This window comes from Micropterus salmoides, unplaced genomic scaffold, assembly GCF_014851395.1.
Source record: "Micropterus salmoides isolate LMB-PRFRI ecotype aquatic unplaced genomic scaffold, ASM1485139v1 Ms_hic_scaffold_8, whole genome shotgun sequence".
In the NCBI taxonomy this organism is placed as follows: Eukaryota; Metazoa; Chordata; class Actinopteri; order Centrarchiformes; family Centrarchidae; genus Micropterus; species Micropterus salmoides.
In genome coordinates, this window is record NW_024044570.1 from 17,801,148 (window position 1) to 17,823,375 (window position 22,228).

The 22,228-nt window shown below is 43.2% G+C and overlaps 1 protein-coding gene across 1 annotated transcript; it reads left to right on the top strand.

Annotated features, from left to right (window-relative positions):
- The first annotated feature begins 241 nt into the window (after positions 1 to 241).
- Positions 242 to 18,436, top strand: klf13 (Kruppel-like factor 13). The gene is made up of 2 exons (XM_038705098.1): positions 242 to 1,050; positions 11,834 to 18,436. Exons 1-2 carry the CDS (start codon positions 576 to 578, stop codon positions 12,139 to 12,141), a joined length of 783 nt encoding a protein of 260 aa, XP_038561026.1. The 5' UTR covers positions 242 to 575; the 3' UTR covers positions 12,142 to 18,436.
- Positions 18,437 to 22,228: the final 3,792 nt, after the last annotated feature.

Genomic DNA, 22,228 nt, shown 5'->3' on the forward strand with positions numbered 1-22,228 from the left:
CCCACAAATGTAGGCTATTCATTTTATTGCATGTATTTTTGGTAAAGGTCCCTGCAGTGCGTAGCTGTGTGGCCCGTGAGATACATCATCTGAATGCATGGAGGCAACCTGTGGTGAAACTTCCAAGTAACTAGTGCTGTTCGGTGCATTTGAGGACGTGCAGTACCCAATGAATGAGCTGCGACTCTGACGCTGCTGCCGAGCGCTGCCGGTCGACACGCCCCCAGCATGGATACAACCAGCAGGAACAGGCGCTCAGGAGACACACTCACTATGCCGGAGAGTGTTTGTATCCGCGATGGGAGTTAACACATCCAAGTTTCAAGAGGTCCTGTTACCAGCGTCGTTGCACTAAACAAAGACATTGGGTTTCTGTTTTTTTCTTTCTTTCTGAGGGGGTTTGTCTGCATTTTTATCCGAGGCGTTTCTCTCACAGGATGTTGAAGATATTGGAAAGCCGGGTAAGATCATAAAGTCAGTTCTCTGATGAGAACGAACCTCCTCCTCACCACCACACAAAGGGAACCACGGAAAAAGTACTTTTTTCACACGCCATCATTTTTATTTTTTTTTGAATGTCATTAAGAAGCAGCGGGGGCTGTTTCAAAGACAAAATGGATCATTTTGCAGCAGAGTGCCTTGTTTCAATGTCCAGTCGTGCAATTGTTCACGCTCCTAAAGGGAATAGGGAGATGAAACCAGAAATACCGTCCTCCTCCAGGAACGGAGAGGAAATCAAAGAGCCTTTGGTGAAAGACAACTCCTCTCTTTTTGTGGTGGCGCGGATTCTGGCGGATTTTAACCAGCAGACTCCCAACAATGTTGCCGAGCAGGCAAAAATAAAGGATGAGAGCATGAACCTCATAGATGATGGAAACTCTGCCACACCTACCACCATCTCCGATCCTTCGCTCAAACAAAGAGGCAAAAGATCGCGAGGTCGAACTGAGCAAGAATCACCTCAGAAAAAGCACAAATGCCACTATTCAGGTTGTGAAAAAGTTTATGGCAAATCATCCCACCTCAAAGCCCATCTAAGGACACACACAGGTCAGTTTCATTGGATGCAAATGTTTGGTTGCTGTGAACATGACTTATTGTAGTTCCTTTCGATTTATGAGAACGGATGCTGTTATTGAAATTGCGAACACTGATATGAAGTGTCTCCTCTGTTACATACAAACCGATATTGTGCAGAGGAGGGTGACAGACTGCTGTGTTAGATCGAGTGATAAATGTTCACGGATCCACCCTAAATGGAAACGCTCTGCACATATAGTAGACTACTGCAAAAGACAGCGTTGGTGCATAGTTTAATAAATTACATTGTTCCTCTAAGTTGACGAAAAGTCTAAGTTACGAAATGTCCTTTTAATTTCGGGGGAGGGAGGTAGGGGAGTCGAAAATAGTGCCACTCCCACTCAAGTCTCCGAGCTTTGTCACCGCTTTCCTCTTGGAGCCCCCCCCCCCGGACAGTGCGTGCAAACCGAAACTGCAGTGCAACAACATGACACAGATCAGATTTCTTCTGCGCACATTAATTCAAGTAGCCTAAACATGGGTTCGTTTCATGGCGACATGAGACAGAAAGGACTCTTCCACAGCATGTAAAATGTGCCCATCACAGACAACATGGCATGCAAAAAAAAGTTTTCAAGATCAGTCCAGTAAGTGTACCGTCACACTGCAGAGCGAATGGCTAAATGCGCAAATGCGCTCCAGATTAGCAGTATGTCACGTTGGACTTTCCTGAAGGACCTCCGTGTTTGCCCTTTGCATTCCGCAGGATAGGCTACTGAGAGTGGGGGGGGGGGGGGGGGGGGGGGGGCAAAGATGTAGATCGAGTCAAATTGGGGGGTTGATACGTGCTGTGGAGTCGCTTGTCTGCCCAAAGCCCTTTGTTGTGATGTGCCACACCCCCGCTAGACACACTGCCAGCTGATCTGGCCAGCAACAGACTCAGCTAGCTGAGCCTCGACTCAGGAGCCTCTTCCTTACCGCTGCTCTATAGCTCCCCCCCCCCCCTTCCCCGCCGCTACCATCCATTCTTAACACAAAAACACACATGAGCCTGACGGCCCAGAAACAAAACAGATCTCTTTTGGATCACATAAGAAACGCTTTGTGTGCACCTGACCCATATTTGAGTCATAGAGCAAGAGCAGGAATATGTGCAAGAAAAACACAGCTGTACTCAGAATTACAAATATATTTTGCAGGATTCAGTCGTCATTTGTCTCAATATTAAAAATCTGTGAGTCGTCCTCACAGGGGTAAGTACTTGTCTCCTTGCCTAGTAAGCTTTTCTTTTGGCCTGCCTTTGTAGTAGGAGACACTCCCCCGCCTGGCTTTGTGTTTGGTTTGGGTCCATATGTCACTAGATTTTTTATAATTTAGGAGAATTTCATATGGATGTCGTGTGTGAAAAATAGAACTGTAAGTACACAATATAAGACATCATAGGCCTGTTGTATGGTGATTTTCCTTGTAGGTGGTGGATAATCGTGGGTTGGTATTGTAGTATTTCATCCCAGTGTTATCCATTCTGATAGAGAATCACATATACAGCTGAGTTTATTCATCAGGGCTGCAGTGGTGTGTAATCAGGCTAAGAGAGACACTGATTTGACTTATGATTATACATAAAATGGGGATCCATAATACTCCAGGATCATTAGTTAAATGACTTCCTAAAGGGAACAAACAGGGCCCTGCCCTTGTCTCTTTGCCTGTTAAGTCTGTATAGGATACACTCCTGTGTCTGGCTTGCGATTGGTTTGTGTCTTATTATTTCTGATAATGAGGACCGTTTCTGCTTTTGTGATTGGATAGTCAAAGAACGTGAGCCATCTCAGTTCAGCTGCCTTGCCTCAGCCAAACTTGCAGCAGCACTCAGAGAGCCAGCCTCTGGCACGGACCGTGCTACCCGTCAGTCATGACCATGTGTTTTTAGTGCAGATTTATTGCTCTGTATTAGCGCTGCCCTTGTCTCCTTGCCTATTAAGCGTTTCCTTTTGCCTGCCTTTCTGTTTGGATATGCTCTGGTCTCTGGCTTCGCGATTGGTTTGTGCCCCATAAATTCTGATAATAATGGCTCTTTCTGCTTGTTTGATTGGATAGTCCCAGAATGTGGGTCATCTGAGTTCAGCCAGGGTGCCTCGGCCAAACTTGCAGTGCTTTCATAGGGCCATCCTCTCGCTGTGTGCTTCCCTTCAGCCCCTACTAGCAGAGTCAGGAGAGAATAGATTTCAGCCCAGTCGGTCCCAGCCAAACACGGCTATCTAATTGAGGGGGGAAACAGACACACATTATGGACACCTAAACAAAGAGCCTGGGACACGGCGTCCTCACTTGACTTCTGTAATGCCCAAAGTCTAATCATCCCAGCATTTGAGTGTAAGAGGAGCTGAAATCTAGATTGTATTTCTTATGCAAAGCCCACAGCATATAAAAAATCACTCCCATTACTTGCTCAGAATGAACTTCGTAGTAATGTATTATGATCTATGATCTATGATGAGCCATGCAATAAAGATTTAGTTTATGTTATGATGTTGTTTGGTGGTATTAGCTATTGCTCATTACTACTACAGTAAAGCAACTTTGAAAAATACCAGGAAGACAGTTCCAACTTTATTTGTCTTGACTTTTGCTGCCCCTCCTGTACAGAAGTAGAATAAAAGTTTATTTGGACAGCTGAAAGCATTAAAGAAGTATACATTTGGGGGGGACAACCTAACGTAACGATAAACCTTGAGATGGATTATCCAGAGTAACTGTGAACTCCATCCCTTCCTGGTTAAGGGTCCCCTTAGTGGAGACTAAGTGGTTTAATTTTAGGATTCTTCTCAGACACACTCGTCTCCTCCGACACAGCGTAAAAGGGACACCAGGATGTAGCAGACATGAGAGTACAAGTTGAATTTAAATACCTTAATCACACTACATTGAGTTTGATGGTGAGGAATCCACTGCAGTTTAGGAGTCTAAGGTTACCAGACAGCTTTTGTCTGATCTCCTGGTGTGGGAGGGGGGCTTTTCACCAACACATCTCCTGCAATATGGGAAAAAGCAGTCCTGTAAAACATATGTATAGATAAACTCTGCCATATACATCAAAATGCTTCTGATGCTTTCTGAGGACTTCTCCCAGCAACAGTTTTCATCCATTCTTTTTTGACTCCTTGTCTTAATAACCGAAGACCCACTTTTCCAGGAGGTGTCTGGTGGTTGTGGAGTACATGGTGTTCTCTGTGAAGCCTCATTACTCTGCTCTGGTCATGTCATGCAGACTGCCATCTCCAAAGGAGAGATGGCCCCTGACAAGCTCATTACAAGTCATGTCTTCTTCAGAAAGAACAGCCTGGGCCTTCTGTGCCCCCCACAGCTGGGCCTCACAAAAGGGCATCTTGTCAGTGTGCAAGACCTGTTCCAAAACTATTCGAATCACCAGGAGGAACAGGGTCAATATTTCTCACAGACAAAGAACATAATGACATATTTTACAGTTGGTTTGACGTTTTGTCTGGACCCCTTTTGTGTTAGGCTGGGGGGTACCTCTAATACTATGAGATGTCTGCAAATCCCTCCACTTTCTGTCCGAAAAAATTAGTGGCACCACCTGGCAGCACAGATCCACTGCCATGTAGACCCCGTCATTCATGCAAGCTTTTTATTTTCAGCTGAATAACTGTGGTTAATGACATTTTTTTAAACGTGAAATTATCCCAAATTCCACATGGAAAAAAGAAGCAGGAGTCTGATTATATATACTGCATCTTTGCCAGTGGTTTTATATTTGGCTGCACTGCTACACAGAGTGCACAGTGTTCCTGTGTGGCTGGTGGCAGTGATGAGGTAGCAGGGTGGAGATGGGGTTTTCCTGCTCTTGCATGAGCCTGACCATGGCACGGCAATGGATAAAAAATCTACTGGGATACGAGAGGTCAGTCTGTCTACCTGCCACACGGCAGGATTTCCACCATCCCACCCAGTTGAGCCATGTTTCTCTTGAAGGGTAATAAAATGATGACTCCTCAAGAGATGCTTCACAATTTCCATTTTTGATGTCACCATTCTGGTGACAAATGTTATGTTTTTAGCCATACGAACATGTCAGTCAGTCGTTTCCCCACTTTGGTCCAGATGAAATATCTCAACAGCCATTTGATGGATTGCCATGACATTTCATGGTCCACACAGAGCCTCACTGACTTTCCTTCTAGAGCCATCATTAGGTCAATGTTGGAATTTGTCCAGTACTTGGGTTCCTGACAAATTACCTGCCAAACAAATGACATTCCCATCAACCTCTGCTGTTTTAATGGTAAGTAGTAATGTTAGCATACTTAAATGCTAAACTAAGATTGTGAATGTGGTGAACATTACCTGCTAAACATTAGCATGTTAGCATATCAACTGTAGCATTTAGCTCAGAGCACCACTGAGTGCAGCCTCACAGAGCCGCTAGCATGTCTGTAGACTTCATAGTCTTGTTATAACGCTTGCTAAATAACAAATTCTAGTGTTTTCTTCTGCTGGAAGATAAGGCCTAAAACGCTACTCTTGTAAATGAAATCTGGTTGGCCTGCGAAGTCCACGCATAGCAGTACAGTATGTGTCCAATGGAAACAAGGTATTAGTTAAATCTACTTGATCCTCGGGATGTAAATAAAGCCAAAGTAGAGCCACCATCTTGCCTGTTCTAATCCTCTGGTGCAGTGTTGCTGCTCCATGAAAGTCATCTTTGATGTGTGTGCTGGTACACATGCTGTCCATATGCTATCCTATATTTGGACATGCAAAGCTGATATTAGGATAGTTCCTCACTAATTTGAAATCTGATTTAACTGTGATTAAATGGCCAATCATGCTCGGTAAATACTCATAATACTGAAAGGCCCCTGTCAGGGAGCTTGCTGGCTTTGTTGCTTTCAGTGGCCCATGGGGCTCATGTATTCTGTCGTTAGCTCTGGAGTAGTTCTATAAAAGCTTCTCTGTCTATTCCCCCTACCAGCCCCTCCCACCCTTCTCTAGCCTGCAAAGCAAAATAGGTGCTGAAGCGTGTTGTGTTGCAAGGCCGAGCCCCGGCCATGGCTTGTGGCATGGTGTTGATTACCAGCGGCAGGAAGAGAGGAATACAGACCTGTGGAACACTGTGCATTTTTCACTGTTCAAAAACCACCAACCAACATCTCACATCCAAGGGAGGGATCAGCAGTACAAAGAAGGAGAATATACAGTGCGGCAAGGTGGGGGTGGGGTTAGATACCAGGATATTCATTTTCAATGCCCTCCATTGATGTAGGTCATTTATTCAGCTGCATTTGCAGAAATCTGATTAACGTTTGAAGGGCTGTGACCTCTGCAGCAGAAAACACCCATGTCAGGCTGGCACTCACAGGGTCCCATCTGAGAGTTTGACTCTGACTGTGTCCACTGTGTTGTGTTCAGCTCAACTGGAATAAGAGAGGAATGGCTGACAATTGCTGTGGAGCTAATGTCAGAAGGAGTGTTTTGTCCCTACTGGGCTGTTTATGTTCCCTACGGTATGTAAGGTGTGTCCCCTTTCTCTGTGTGATAAATCATACTGTGGCAGACCACGACACTCTGGGGTGTGGCCCTCGGCGGAAGATGAGGAGTATTTTGTGGAGTCTTGCAGGAAGGAGGGCATAAAGATTTTGTCTATGAGACATGAAAATATTTCTCTCCCACCCGCCATCAGAGTATCAGGTATAACATTTGACAGCAGGCACTATCTCCAGCCTGTATCTCCCCGTATCGCAGTGTGATGAGGCCTCTCAGGAGCTAGCAGGGCTATGGCTCTTTGTTTGGCACTGGGTAATGAGGATGTCTGTCTCATATGAGCTATAGTGTCAGACTCCATCAGTGGAATGAGCTGGCATTGTACCGCGTGAGTGAGAGTCACGGATGATGGGGCATCCCTGCTCCCACCTGCTTCTGCAGACCAGCTGTAAACACCCATTGATGGCTGCAGCTGTTTGCATGTCCTTAGTTAACCAGAGTTTAAAAGATAAGGAGAATGTCTGCAACACATCAAGGCTGCAGGTTGTTGTAGTATGCACTCAAGGCTGAAAGAGAGCGCCCACTTTAACTAATTGAGGCGAATGTGATGAGCTGGTCAATGCAGGCGAGCGATCCCTGCCTTTCACTTTAAAGAGTTAAGGGGATGAAGAAATGTATGGCTAAGTGTGTGCAGGAATCAGACGGTCACACTCGACCCTGCTGCATGTCTGCGGGTGAATGTCAATAGCCCTGTTCTGTGCAGGCCTAGGGGAGTGAGTTACGGTTAGTACACGCAGCCTGTCTGATTGAAATGCATTACAGGAGTGCCTCTCCTGCTGGGAGCAAGGCTGCTGCTATTGTTCGCAACCTAACAGCTATAGGTCCACGAGGAGAGGTAGGTTCTTCAACGCCAAGCAAGGTCCCTCTCAATAAAGACAAAAGATGATAATAGATCAAATCCCTGTTTTTGGAGCTTTCTCTTGAGCCGGTCTTCATCATAAGCGCCTGACCCACCCAAGAGTCCTTTATTGCTCCTGCAGAGACGACTTATTTTTGTTTGCTTCAAACTCTGAATGAGGCTCCTGAGAAGCAGAATAACTGTTTTGACTGAGTTGTTGTCTTGGTAATTTGACTCCTCTCTCCCACCAAGTTCATTTTTCATAGACAAATAGCTACATACACAGTTGGTCTGATCTCGGATGTGTTTCAATTCAAGGCGTGCCTTTTTTTTCCTTTTCTACAGGCCGCAGGCCGAACTTTGTAAGTCTTTGTTGTTTTTTGCACAAGAGAAGCCTGCATACACTGCTGTGTAAATAGTGTAATGTAATGTATATTTATTGTTCTGCACACACATGTTCAGTGTTTATATCATCGTGGCATGTGATGTTGTGTGTAGCGAGAGAGGCCGGGCACGGTTGGGTTAACCCCGTCTGCTCCAGTGGTTTATGCCGATGAGGGATTCGGCAGTCATTTTAGTATTACCCAAAATCCCATGAATGGTTGTCTGCTGGCAGAGTAGCTGGCTCCTGGTTGGTTACAGGTCATAGTCTGTTGTAAACATGCAACCAAATTACAGGATTGTGCTGAGCCCTGCCACTGGAGTTAGTGGTACCCCTCTCATTACAAGTTGCCAAGATGACTATGCCACTAAGCCAGCGCTGAAGTGAGGTAGCTCCAACTCTAATGAGCTGTGATCCACGGTCTGACTCAAGTTTTACTTTCCTTTCTTGAGCTGTTTACTTGTAAAAATCCACGGTTTATTGTGCACCTTGTTTTTGTTCTGAGCTCTGTAAAAGATATTTCCTGTTCTGGTTCTCACTGTGCAGTTCAAGGTGATCTCTGAACTGTATGAACCCCTACCCCTCCCACCCTGCAGAGCTATTTATTCTATTGCTCTTATGGCAGACTCACATGGAGGTTTCAGCTGTACACTGTGTGAGTTTGGCCCATGCCTGAGGACACACCAGGAATGTTATCTTGTTTGAAATGCTGGTAGCTTTTGTTGGAGCAGGTGACGGAGTTGAGTTTGTGTGCTGCTGCTCACGTCAAAAAGAGATTTGATCTCACCTTTGCAGACAGCATCCCTTACACCAGGGAGATGAACTCAGATTCCGTTTCTCTTAACCATTTCTGCAGAAACCAAGGAGCCAAACGTCTTCAGATATGAATGAGAGTAGGACGGAGGGAGAGCAGCAGAGATGAGCTGTTTATTTACTGACCCAGTGGCCTCAGAGAGAACAGTTATATAACAAGAGTACCTGTGACATAATCACATCGCCTTGGTGGGGGGGACACTACTGCTTAGTAGAGGTACAGTTTGCGTGCATGATGTAACTCACTTTATGGATAAGTGGGTCACTGTGTTCTTTAGGGAAAAGCTTCCCTCCCCTCCCACTCCCCCTTTGCCCTCTGCAATTGACACATTCTGAGAAAGACAAACCACACCCTGGATGTGGACGCTGCCAGAGATGGGATAACCAATCGGTGGGGCCTGGCGTCACGGTAAACGGTGCCCTGCTGTGACAACACTGGAACTAGATGGCAGTAAGAGCAGGGTAAAGGGAATAGCTCGCAGCATTCGTCTTTCAGCAGAGATGCTGAGTAATAGCTGCAGTCTATTGAAATATCTTGGAGTGTGACATCCTCCCACCACACAGGGTAATAGACCCTATCATCATTTCCACTCAGGATCAAAGCGTTTGTTCCCTAAACCTCCTCATTGTTACCAGAAATTGGTTTTTACTGCCCTCAGGAAATCGCAATCCTCATGTTATGAAACAAGCACAACATTTAATTGGGACACTAGATTTTTCTCTCTTTATGTGAGTGAATCTTTTAAGGTTGACATTAAAGCAGCAGGATTTTCTAATGCATATTCATATTGTCGACCTAAATGCCAAAAGCAGTTTAGCTTGAGGTGAAAATGGGCAGCATATTTGTTTATTCTGCATTATCAGAAGTCGCGGAGCTCTAAATAATTTGATGCGTCTCAGTGCCGTATACCTGATCCTTCCACTATGACTGCATTACTGTATCAGGGCAGTTGGACTGGATATCTCAGCCCAGCTCTCTGGTGTCTGGTTAAATATTAATGCTGTTGGATCCGTTACACTGGTTATTGAGCTTTAAGCAACCCGCAGAGCTTAGCTCTACTTTTTAGCCAATAACTAATTTTGCAGTGCCAGGTGGCAGCACAGACTGCTTTTCTTGGTAATAAGGTATGAAATCAGACTATTATGAGTCTCTTCAATGAGATTAGTGCCATAAAAGTTAAACTGCCTCCCTAATCCAGGATGTGTAAACAGGGTCAAACAACCAGGGAAGATGGATTGTTTCTTTGTGTGTTCGCAGCAGAGTAAGAACGGTATAGATATTTTTGAAAAGGGAGACAAGGCTGTGTGCAATGTGTGGATGCAAATGTGTATATGACAGTTGCAGAGTTTACATACACTGAGCTCACTGAGCCTGCAGGAACTATAGTGGGCAGGGCTGACTGAGTTTGTCTGGAGCTGAGGTGAGGCGTCAGAGGCAGGAACACAGACCGGGCTGTCTAGACTTGCTCTGTCTGTCTGCATGTTTTGTAACCATGCAGTATAGGGGGGGAGGGACCGAGACTAGTAATGCAACGAGTTCTTGTTTTTTGAGACTCACTGGCATCAGGTAGGATATGAGTGTTTGATGCTGAACAGCGTTGTTTCCATTGTGCCCCTGAGGGAAACCACATAACAAAGAAAGCATTTGGCAGTCTGTTCTTATGTGCTCATTTGTCATACCACCTATAAACATTCATGCACCCCACTGTCTATTCCTTTTCATACCTTAAAACCCTGGCACAGGCTTACACATGATTGATTATTCTCATTCTCAGGAAAGAACCATTAAACCATTAAAAGAATATGTCCTGCCCTTCTGTATAGTACTGCACGCTGGTAAGACTAGATGCTGATGTAGTTATTGTCAGTATGGAAAACAGTATGGATGTATGGAATACAGTATTAGACACAATGGCCAGTGGATGCTGAATGCTGTATTTAGGCTCCATGCATACTGTTTCCACATCAGAATGGAAGGAAACCACAAGATATATAGTACCATCTGGGTTTGAGTAGATTTGTCTCAAAGCCCACTTTTATTGCCTGATGGAAGGGGGAAGAGTGTAATTTCCCATGTGCCGAGTCACAGATAGTTGCATGTTGGAAAATGGGCTGGGCAACCATTGTGAGTGTGATTAGCATCTGGAACTTAGATAATTAAACTGTGCCTGCTCCTCCAGCACAGTGCCAATTTTTAGGTGATTTACCCCAAGTCCCATGGCTCATTACAGCCTCTTTTGTCTCATGTTTTTTTTAAATATTTTGAAGATGTCTTGGGTGGTTTTGAAATCCTTCCCTTTGTTGACCTATCTGACCTAGCTATAACCTTGTGATTATCCTTGATGACTCAGAGCCTGCTATGTACAGAAAACAGTCTTGTTTAGCAGGCCTGGGCTTCTATGAAAAATGTCTGCTAGTCGTGCGTGGCAGTCTTCATGACCTGTAAACACCTCATAATGAGTCACTACTCTCACTGTGGTGAACCATTTGGTAGCTACATGGTGAGCACCAGTTTTCTCATGCAGAGTGCAGGAATTTGTACACATCACCATTTGTTTCGTGTACGTAAGTGATTGCCATTGTAAACAGTCCTTCAATCAAAAGCACTTAGGGGGTGGATTTTGTATGTTTTGGCCATTTACAACAAATTGCACATATTTTACATTCCTGCCCAACATCCTCCCACGAATAGTTTGAACTAGTGATTTTTAGAGTTTGAATTGCATTTTGATTGTGTTGTTGTCAACCTTTCAGCACCTGTATGCACCCCTATTAATTTCACTATGGCGTTAAAATCATCTTGCAGAGACTTAGAGTTAGTTTGAGATAAGTAACTCATTATCGTGCACATCATGTCTATTTTTACATCCGTCAAAGTTACAGTGTTCCTGCTGCATGTTAATGCCACCGAAAAGCGAGGATGGATTTGAAAAGTCTGCCCACACAACAATCCTGTAACTTAAAATAACAGCATGCTTGATGTTCACTGAATTCTACCTCACATTAGCCAACTGAAAAACATGTTTAAAGATGGGGAAAAAAGTGTGGTGTGTTCAAAAACAACTGTTTTATAAAGTTATATGGGCTAAAACATAAGAAAATTATGCAAAAACAAGTGGGAATTGGTCAGCAGTAAGTTATTGCTCTTAATACCATGTAGCTATCTTCTCGTGTGATTAAACACTGAATTCTCTCCATTTCTCTGTTTGTTACAGGAGAACGGCCTTTCCCATGTACCTGGCCCGACTGCAGTAAGAAGTTTGCCCGCTCTGATGAGTTGGCCCGCCACTACCGCACCCACACAGGGGAAAAGAAGTTTGGGTGCCCGCTTTGTGAAAAGCGCTTCATGCGCAGTGACCACCTGATGAAGCACGCCAGGCGCCACTCAGATTTCCAGCCCGGCATGCTGAAGAGGCCCCATGGCGGCAGCAGCAGCGGCAGCACCCCGCGTCCCAGCTCCCTCAGCGACTACAGCCGCTCGGATGCCTCCAGCCCCGCCCTCAGCCCAGCCAACTCGCCTTAAACTGAAACCCAGTCGCACTTTCTGCCTCTGACCTCCGAGGCCTGTTTGTTGCACAGTTGTCAGCACACCCCCCCCCCCCCCCCCCCCCCCTTGCTATTTCTGCGCTTGCTGTGGTGTACCATACTGTACATAATTGCTTATTGTAGTGCAATTACTTGTGTGATCCTAAAAGAAAGTAATGCCTTTCCCAAATGGCAATATTTACATTCTGTACCATATGTCTGTATTTTTTTAGCTTCGGATCATGGCTAGTTGTCCAATGTATGTTCATAGTCAGCTAAACAAGGTTTAGAAGAAAGAAAAAAACAGACTCCCTGACAAGTCTTATCAACATGTTTCTTTTTTTTCTTTTGTTTTTTTGAACGGGTGAAGAAAAAGGGGTACACACACACCTCAGGATTGAAGACAGTTGCTATTTCTGTAATACCACAGTACTTAACAGTACTCACATTGACTGCACAATATACTCATCACTTTACTCTGAAATTCAACGGGGGTTGAATTTTACGCCCTGCTCAGGGATGGCCTTGTTAGCTTGAAAGAATGAACACGGTGAAGAGAAACGTACAGTACATCTATAGCAGCCTTACACTCAACACAATTTGCACTCTTTGGTTTTTTATTGTGTGTTTTGGTTTTCAAGTTTGAGGAAACTAGCCCTGCTGTCATACAGTCAATCAAACACAGTAGTTATGTTCCGCTCTCACTTGTGTTCTGGGGACTCATATGTTATTGCTGTGTATTAAGAAATCAATCCCCAAACCTCCACCGTAGTAAACAAAATACATCTGGTCCTCCACCGCAACGTTAATATTCAGTTGCCATTACACTGGGTTAAATATGTAGTTCATTAAACATTGGTATGCAGTATATACTGGATACATCTGCATTGTGGGAGTATTGGGATAATATTGGAGTAACATTTTTTATAAATATAATGACATACCTTAGACCCTTTAAATAGAGGCAGTTAAGTTTCAGAGCAGCTGTTCATGCTTTTTTTAAAGTGCTGTATCATCAGCCAGTATTTCACACAAAATGGACACAAAGGGACTTTAGTTGAAACAATGTTTATCCCTCTCTCAAGCACATAGGAAAAAGTACCAAAGACAAGAGTGAATGAAAGCTTTCTATTCAGTCTTGTAAGCTGTCCTTCATCGAGGCCTGGGGCTGGTGGTTGGCAGTATCACAGGTAGAGTCAGACAGCCTGCTTACTTCCCTCCTCCTGGCTTTGCCTTTTGTGGCCTCTCTGGAGGAAACAGCTGCATCCCACAAGAAGCTATTCACAGCCCGCAGAAGGAGTGCTAACATGCTATTCCCTTGGGAGTCCTCCCTCGCCCATCTGGCTCTACCTGTCCTGTAAGAGAGCGGTGAAGCTCTGAGCCTCCCTGATTGCATAAGATTGACTAACTTGGGGGTCAAATGTAGGCTAGAGAGTTGGGCAGAGCCGGGATGGGCCGCGACATAGTGGAGCACAGAGTGAACAAAGCAACTATCTGCAATAGACAGGCAAAAGAGGGCAGGACCTGATAAAAGAGGAGAGGTTTATCATGAGCTGAGCAGCACGGAGAAGGAGACACCCAATCACAGACGTCTCCCATCTCCTCCTCCTTCCCCGATTCCCTTCCTTCCTCCAACTTTAGAAACTGTGAGTGGGGAAAATGGCTGTAATGAGTGGGTTAATCCAACCTGTAGGATACGAGTAGAAAGAGAAGCATATGAACAACAGTACTACCTAGACAATGCTAGCAGTGTGGGTGGGATGTACCCAACTCCATCTGAAGCACAGGGAGAAATCCTTTACTACTGCTGGAGAGTCAAATTTCACAATGCCAAGGGAAACTGTCGCTCCAAATTCACACAGATAAACCAGAGCTCTCAAACAGCTGCTTTTAAACTTCTCTCCCGCAACAAGCGGGCTTTTAAACTGTTGTAAAAACGTTTGAACCAAAATGAACATATCAGCAAAGTGCAGTGCTCACCAGCCTCACGTCATCCTGCCTGTGAAGCTCAGATCTCCCGTGAGAAAGCTGACTTGTGTTTCTAGACAGACATGCCTCAATAAGTCAGGCAAAAGGCACAGTAAACCTTCCATGGACACGGGCACCACTATCAAAACCGCTGCAGCCCCGCCAGTCTGTGTTATGCCTACATTTTCTTTTAATACTACAGCACTACAGCCGGAAATAGCTTCATCCATGTATGTGGTCCTGTCAGACCCCTCCAGACTGTAGTCATCATGAATTGCATGTGCTAGCTTCAGCCTACCGACGGCTCGACCAACTCCTGCCCTGCAGTCCCGTGCTTCTTACTATATGCATGTTAACAACTGCGCCTTGGAAGTGTAGAGGGTTTTTGAGGCAGTCTGGCAGGTGTAAGTTCATGAATGGCGAGCCTTGTCCCTCGGTCTCCGCAGCAGCTATCTCTCGTTAAAGTTGTGAAGAATCATCTCTGTCACATCCTCCAGAAAGAAAACATCCCTTATTTAGATCGAATGCAGTAGTTTCCTCAAAAAACGCCACATGTTAGAAAAACAACCCTCTGTAAGATGTTAAAATTGTATCCAGGCTGCAAGATGACACTTTGAATGCCACAGATCAGCAGCTTTTAGGGAAAGAAGCACTAAGAGGGTTTTACATTTACCATTTCTGGAAAAAAACAACTTTGATTTTCACCAACAAATTTTTCAAATTGCTGCTGAGCAGCTTTTTGTGTTATCTATCCATTTTTCTTGGTTTGTAGTGTAACTTTCTCTTGCAAAAAAAAAAAAAAGGAGTAGTTCACCCTCAAGCAGGTTTCCTTAATCACTTCTTAATCCATAATCTGCACATTTACCTCAGGGTCGACATCCGCAAAGCAGAAACGGGACAGTTTGTGGATTTTGTTCTAACATCAGTTGCTGCACAGAAATGTCTGCCAGCCTCCCCTGGTATTCCTGGGTGCTTAGTGCTCACTGCTGGTCAGTGTCCGACCCCACTGGAAACACAGGAACGCCTCCGTATGGGCCCAGCTCCTGCCTATAATGTCTTCATAACATCCTACAGTCCTGCTATACGCCTTAGTAAGCACTGGGCACTCTGGAGCTGTTTTCAGTGAAACGCCCCTTTAAACACCTTTGACCCGTAGTGTCAGTGGACTTACAGTAGGCGACAGCAAGCTCCTACCATCTGAAAATAAACAGACTGTGACAGTGTAAACATCCAAGTCTATCCATCCATCCAGACTGCCCCAGTGACATATAGGCCTCAACAGGCAGTGTCTCATAACTTTTATTCTCACTGTACCAAATCTACTTGAATAATTCAACACAAAAGGCCATTGAACACAGTTTTGTCCATTTTTACTGTACTTGCTTTTGTTGTCAAATAATTATTAATCTCTGTGGAGAAAGGTGTATAGTCTATTTGATTTATTTAGTTTTTTCAATTGTCTTCAGGTCATTTCAGCAACTCTTTGGAGTTTATCACAGCGTTAAGGTTGACTGTTTTGTCGGGCTGTTTAAAGGCACCGCATTTTGAAATTGTGAAAAAACATAATCTCAGCCCCATTGATGGGGTTCACCCCTTTAACCAGAAACACTTGTTGATGTCAGGATGCAGGTTATTCCAGTTAACCTGTTATCCAAATATTCCTCCCAAGTCAGAGAATGACAGATTGTTTGGGGTGATGGTAACAAAAGCAGACTTTCTGACCTCTATGTACGACAATTTCAGATGGCGTTACTAATTTTCTTTTGAAAGTTTTCCATAAGAATAGAGACCACAGCATTGTGAGTTAGCAATGTAGTCATCATTTTTATTATTGCTTTTATTTGTCTCATATGAAATTTTTAAGCTTGTATATTTTTCGTGAAATCATACCTCTTGAAATATTTGACATAGTTGTACATTCATATCTTTTCAAAACATCCATCATGTAGCTTACGTTTGCTTGAAGAGTAGCACAAATAATTGGTGGTTTTATTTGTCCCTACTTGAATGAAGAAGGAAAGAAAGATACTTTTTTTTTCTGTAAACAAAAAACACTGGGCTACATTTTATATAATCACCCCATGTTGTCAGGGTCCTGCACTTCCTTGTAGATTGAAAAAGTAATCTTTCCAGAAAATAATAAAATCGTATTTTGTATTTTATGTTACAGAAATATTTAAAACATCCATTCCCTACTGAGCTCCACACATTTGTCTTAGTTAAACATGTTGTATGTGAGGGATGATGTCAGCTGTAAATTACTATGAAACTCCATTTCAGCATTTTTTTAATCCAACTTTACGATTGTAATCCCTGTAAGATTACAGATTCGACACCTGTTATAGAAAAAGGACTTTAAACAATGATAAAATGGAAAAACAAAGTTTCTACAAGATGCTAATATTTTTTCTGCTAATTGTAAAATAAAATGAATTGATTTTTGCCTAGGAAAGAACTAACATTAATCTTATTTAAAAAGTTTAATATTAATTACATGGATAAATCACTGATCAGACCGTCTCAACTGAAATCGTCATGATGATGATCTCAATGTACAAGCATGACTGATGCAATTGTGTGCCAAAACTATAATGGTAACTTCATAAAGATGATACAAACGTTGAGGGTCAAAAAAAACCTAGCTACTATCAGACATTTAACAAACTTGTACAGTTTTATAAAGTGACATGTTTTTATGTAATGTACAGTAATATTTCTTTTCTCCTTTATGTAAACATTTTGATTGTGTAGCTTTGTTTTCATTTGGTTCTTGTTATTTAATTTTTTCTTCTTTGCTGTACAATACTCAAGCATTGTATAATGGCTTATTACAGGTATTTTTGACATAAACAATCTTAAAGATAACGAACACCCAACCATTCCAAAGGATTGAAAATTGCATTTGCTATAAATGTGCTGCTTATATCGACCCAATGCATTTTTATAGGTTATGAATAGAAGTCTGTCTTGACTGTGAGGTTTTGCACATTGTCAGTTGTGCACAAGGTACGTTTCTCATTGTCAACATTTCCCAGGTTTTAGTCTCTCGTTTCTTCTCTGTGGGCTCTTGGTGTAGGCCAAGCCGATTCAAATGAACAGCATACATGCAATATTTCAAAGTAATATAACCTATAATGTTTAAAAATAAGGACATACAGAGCATGTCTTCCCCTCATGACAAAGGCCTGAGGCTTTTTAGGGTGGGGGTTATGTTTAAGAGGCAGCCATGATTGGAGAGAGTCGTTTTTGAGTAGTGAGAAGTAGCTTTGAGTTTTCGCAGCTCATCAGACGCTCCACAGTTGCAAGTTGTTACCAAAGGCTTTGAAGGGAAAGATGAATGTTGCAGTAATATTGAACCCAACCCAGTTTAGACCCCTGGGTGTAACTTTATGCTGTAGGTGTTGATCAATGGATGTTGTGCTTAATATAGACCTTTTTCTAAATCTCAAATAAGCAACCTTGTTATTTTTTTATTTAAAAATCACTTGAATGAACAAAACCCATTTAATTATACATGCAAACACACTCTGAATGAGTAAAAAGACAAAAACAAAAGAGTGCGTAGGAACATGCAGCAAAGCAGACCATATCTGTCTGTACCCTTCATTGACCATATGGGTCTTGCTTGACTGCCTGAACTGACACTGTGTGGCGTTTGCTCTTTACTTTACTGTAGAAATGCACACTGACAAAAAGAAAAGTCTTTTGCTCAAGCGTTTGGACATTTAGTCCTTAAAGGATTTGTCTATTCCAGGTTATGCAGCACACAGTGCTGTGAATGACCTCCCTTTTTGATTACAAAGAGAGAGCCTCTCACCAGCCTTTTGGTTCTGTTTCCTGTACCTGTTTGTCCTCAGTGTACCTCCTCAATGTAATGTTGCTCTCTTGATACCTCTGTGCGTTTCTCCTCTGCCCATCACCATCAGTTGCCTGTTGTAGGACTCCATGGTGCTGCTTCCCCTTTCAGCACCAATATAATCTAATCTGTAAATAACTCTCGACTCAGCTATGGCCAGTACATTTGTCTATGACCTCACTCTAACCTTCAGGTTTCATTTTTTTTCTCTCAGCAAACCAAAATCACTACATTCAAGTATTACAGTTGTACAGTTCCTTGGATTCTACACACATTTAATGTGCTGGTCTTAGCTGCTCTGCTGTACCTTTTTATGGCATTATTTTTTACATGTTAGACAATATATTGTGACCATGTCCTATGCAAATATGAAAAATAACAGATTGTTGAATAATGTATGTTGTCATAACTTGTATGCATGAAATAGTGAAGTTTACATTTGGAAATAAATTCATAAAATAAGCAGCTACAATTTGTTTTGTGCTCATTTCCTTTTTCTGTTCAAGTGACATTATGTGAATGAATACATCCCCTAGGGCAGAACTTTGTTTATGTATTTGGTGTAGTCTGGAGTTGCGTCAAACGGCAATATTAGGCTGTCTTGGCTCAATTTGTTGAGTGTCTATGGGATAAAATACCATAATCATGATCCCATAAGTATCCAGGAATTGAGCGAAACTAAGCAAGTAAACTAAGAGGTGGTGAGGGGGCCCACTTAAATACACCTGCATTATGGGATAAGGATTAACGCTAAAGCATAGGCTAGTAGTATAAGAAGAGACATTAAAGCATCTCATACGGATTAGACAAAAGAGATATAACATATTAATTGGTGAACTTAAGAGGTGCTGGTAGGCTGATTTTGTTAACTTCTGACAGAGCCAAGCTAGCTATTTTTACACTGAAGTCAGCTCACCAGCTGCTGGCTGTGTGCCTTAACATCATATTTATGGATGTGAGAGTGGTATCAAACTTCTCATCTAACTCTCGGCAAGAAAGTGAATGCCAAAATGTAAAACTATTCCTTTAAGTCAGGAAACATTAGCCACCATAAGCTAAGCTATAGAGACAAAACCTGAGCAAGGGGTTTGTTTTATTGCTTAAATTAAATGTTTTAATTTTAAGAGAAAGAATGTGTTTTTCTGATAAAAAGGAAAGTTCTAAGTTCTAAGAAAGATCCTCATTTGTAATTGTAAAATATTCTAAACATTAAAGCAGGCTTTTAGAATTACAGCAGATAAGTGCAGAAAGGGGTGGAGTGATAATCCTCAGTTGCTCAGTTCTTCAGTGTTATTCTTGCAACAGGAAGTACACCTTGTTCCCTCATTTCACTCATGCAAATATTTACAGTAACTGCTGGGGTATCAACAATGGGTGGGGCACCAAGTGCTGGGGACTCCTTCCTTCCTTATTGTTTGTCAGCCCAAATAGACTGATAAAATGTGTGAAGTTTCCTGTATATACCCATTGCACTTGCAGAACTTCAGAAAGGGTGATTCATCTACAAATTGTACCCTCCCTCTGTGCAAAGTGTACTTTCAACTCCATGTGACACACATAAAATAACAAGTTTTTCACTCCATCTACATTTGTTGCCCTGCAAAATCACTGCCAGTATGCCTTGATCCTTCTCTTAAGCCGAGGGTGCCCACCAACACCAGCAGAGATTGCAGGAGTGGCCTTTTCCTGCTTACAATGAATCATGCAATGTGGAGTGAGACAGGAAGGAAGAGAAAGGACGAAGGCATTAAAATGCTTGATGAGGAGCCTGGTGTTCTCCCTGCCCAATCTGTACACCTCCTGTCTCCATGCAGGTTGGAGCTACCAGCACACCACGCTACACAAACAGACAAGCTGCCACCCCTGGCACTGCCACACAACTTGGTGTGCCATCACAGCCGGCATGTTCCCAGAGCTTGTTTTTCGTATTTGTGTGGCAATACGAGGGACTTTTGTTAGTATAGTTAGTATGTGTAGTTCTATGTTTATATTTAACAATTTTCTTCTGATTGTCTTAAGCTGTGAATGCTGGCATTGGAGCTGCTGTCAAGGAAAACTGAGCTCCTAAATATTAAAATCCTGCATCATTCCTTTGCATGATTCTGGTCATGCAACAGTAGAGTCTCACTAGAGTCCCTCTGCAGACCACCAGCTGAGCTAATTCACACACATCTCGCCGTATTACAAGAAAGATCTCAGGTTTTTCTGGTTGTGTGGGTGAGGCACATATTCTCTCTGGGTTGCATGTCTTTCAGTCACGTGTTTATTTTCTAGATGACACATTTTCTCCTCTGTAGTGAGTTATATTGCTGCAGATGCGGGGCAAAGTACAAACAGTTATATGAGCAGTAAGAGCATATCTCTGCAGGTATTACCCTGCAGACAGGATGTGGGGGCGGAGGAGATGGTTTCACTTTGACTGATTTATCTCTTCAGTCACACCTTTTCTCTGGATTATCAGCTCCTGAGCACACAGACTCCAGGTGAAATTAACTACGCAGAATAAACTCAGGTATTTACAGCGTGGCGAGAACCTCAACCATGAGTTATTTGGAACACAATGTCTGAAGAAAAGTACAGTACAGTGTGAGAGCAAGAGGGAAGATGAGGATGAGGGGTGGGTGGGTGGGGGGTGTTACCCGGCGCTGATTGGTGCACACAACCTAGACGCACTCAAAGTCTAGAGCGTAGGAGGCTTTGTGGACTGGAAAGGGTCTATGCTCCACTGAGGTGTGTGGGCATCGCTGACTTTGAGACTCAGTGGAATTAATCCACAGAAAAAGAGGGAGAGATTTGGTTAGCAGCAGCAGCGGCGGCAGCAGCAGGAGTAGCAGTGGTCCTAATCACACAGAGGCCTGTGTGTGTATGTATGTGTGTGTGTGTGTGTGTGTGTGTGTGTGTGTGTGTGTGTGTGTGTGTGTGTGTGTGTTTATGCCCCTCTTCCTCCATGCCAAGCCCCAGAAGGCAGGCTGAAGGGCCATGTGATGCCACCCACTCTCGAGTGCAGTGCATGGCAGGGCTGGCGCTAGATCCTGCAGAGCGGGTGGGATGAGCTCAGATATTGGAGGCTGGCACTGGCTGAGAACAAGGCTTAGCTATGGGAGATGGGGGGGAGTTTGGCATTACTACTCACTGCAGCAGAGGCATCAAAGGCAGCAACCGGCTTAAAACACAACAGTAACTGTAAATACTGTCAGGTAGAGTGGTTTACAATCTATCTGATGAGAATAGTTGATGAGAATGCTGCAAAGTGGATCTAAATATTCAGTTTATTCACTGATAATGCGATATTGTCCCGCATTTTAATTTCACCTTCTTAATGAGACAACTGCTTACCATACAAATCAATATTTATGAACTATTGTGTTGCGTTGAGGACTAATGGGTTCTAATTATGTGAGGAAGGAGGCAGATGCATCTGAAGGGAAAATAAAAGCCAGTTCAGAATTACTTTATCCTGTTTGTTTTTTTTGAATGAGTCCTGGTTTTAAATGAGTTGAGAGAATTTGACAACATGGAAGCTGTGCTGTGCTGTTTGAGAGGATGAGAGGCCTGCCAAACGACTGCTGTATGCCTGATAGAGCTCTTTGTTGCTTTGAAAAGCAAAGGGAGGTCCCTCATGCAAATTCAAAGGAAATTCTGAGAAATGGGGATCCAAGAAAGAAGACAATGCACTCTGTCCCATTCAGTACTTGTTTTGGAAGACGTGGGATACATTGCGGTACATTGCGGCCCTTATGCGCCATTATGTGACCAACATTAAACATCACATGGAGATGTAATTCATCTTCAAAACTCAACAAGTTGCTCCATATTAATAGCAGCCGCAGCCCACAAACATGACCTGAAGCAAGGGGCAACAGTTGGAGAAGAGAGTCTAACCCACATCATTGTCCCAGTCATGAGATTATACGCTCAGGCAGAAGTATGCAATTCATCCCACATTTAAGGTGGTTGGTGCCTACTAAGCATCCTCCTCCTTACTCTAACTCCACCAACTCAGCCAGCTGCTACTGCACAGACTATGTACTCTTGAAAAATCCTTTTAAATCCTCAAAGATTGCACTCTTTCCAGAGCTCACGAGTTCTAGTGTATTTCTGACAGCACATGGCTTAATTTGTTACTTGGTTTACTCTGTCATTGCTTGTCTCCTCAATTTTTAAAAGTTATTATAGTTTAACAAGACCTAAGTATAAATATGTACAGTATAAATAGTGTGATAGGCAGGCTTTTGGCCTAGTAAGGCCATGGTCGGCTATA

Bases quoted from the DNA above. Each gene is read 5' to 3' on its own strand.
- klf13 (XM_038705098.1), top strand. From the start codon at position 576: ATGTCATTAAGAAGCAGCGGGGGCTGTTTCAAAGACAAAATGGATCAT. The intron at 1,051-11,833 runs GTCAGTTTCATT...TGTTTGTTACAG, and splicing joins CCATCTAAGGACACACACAG to GAGAACGGCCTTTCCCATGT.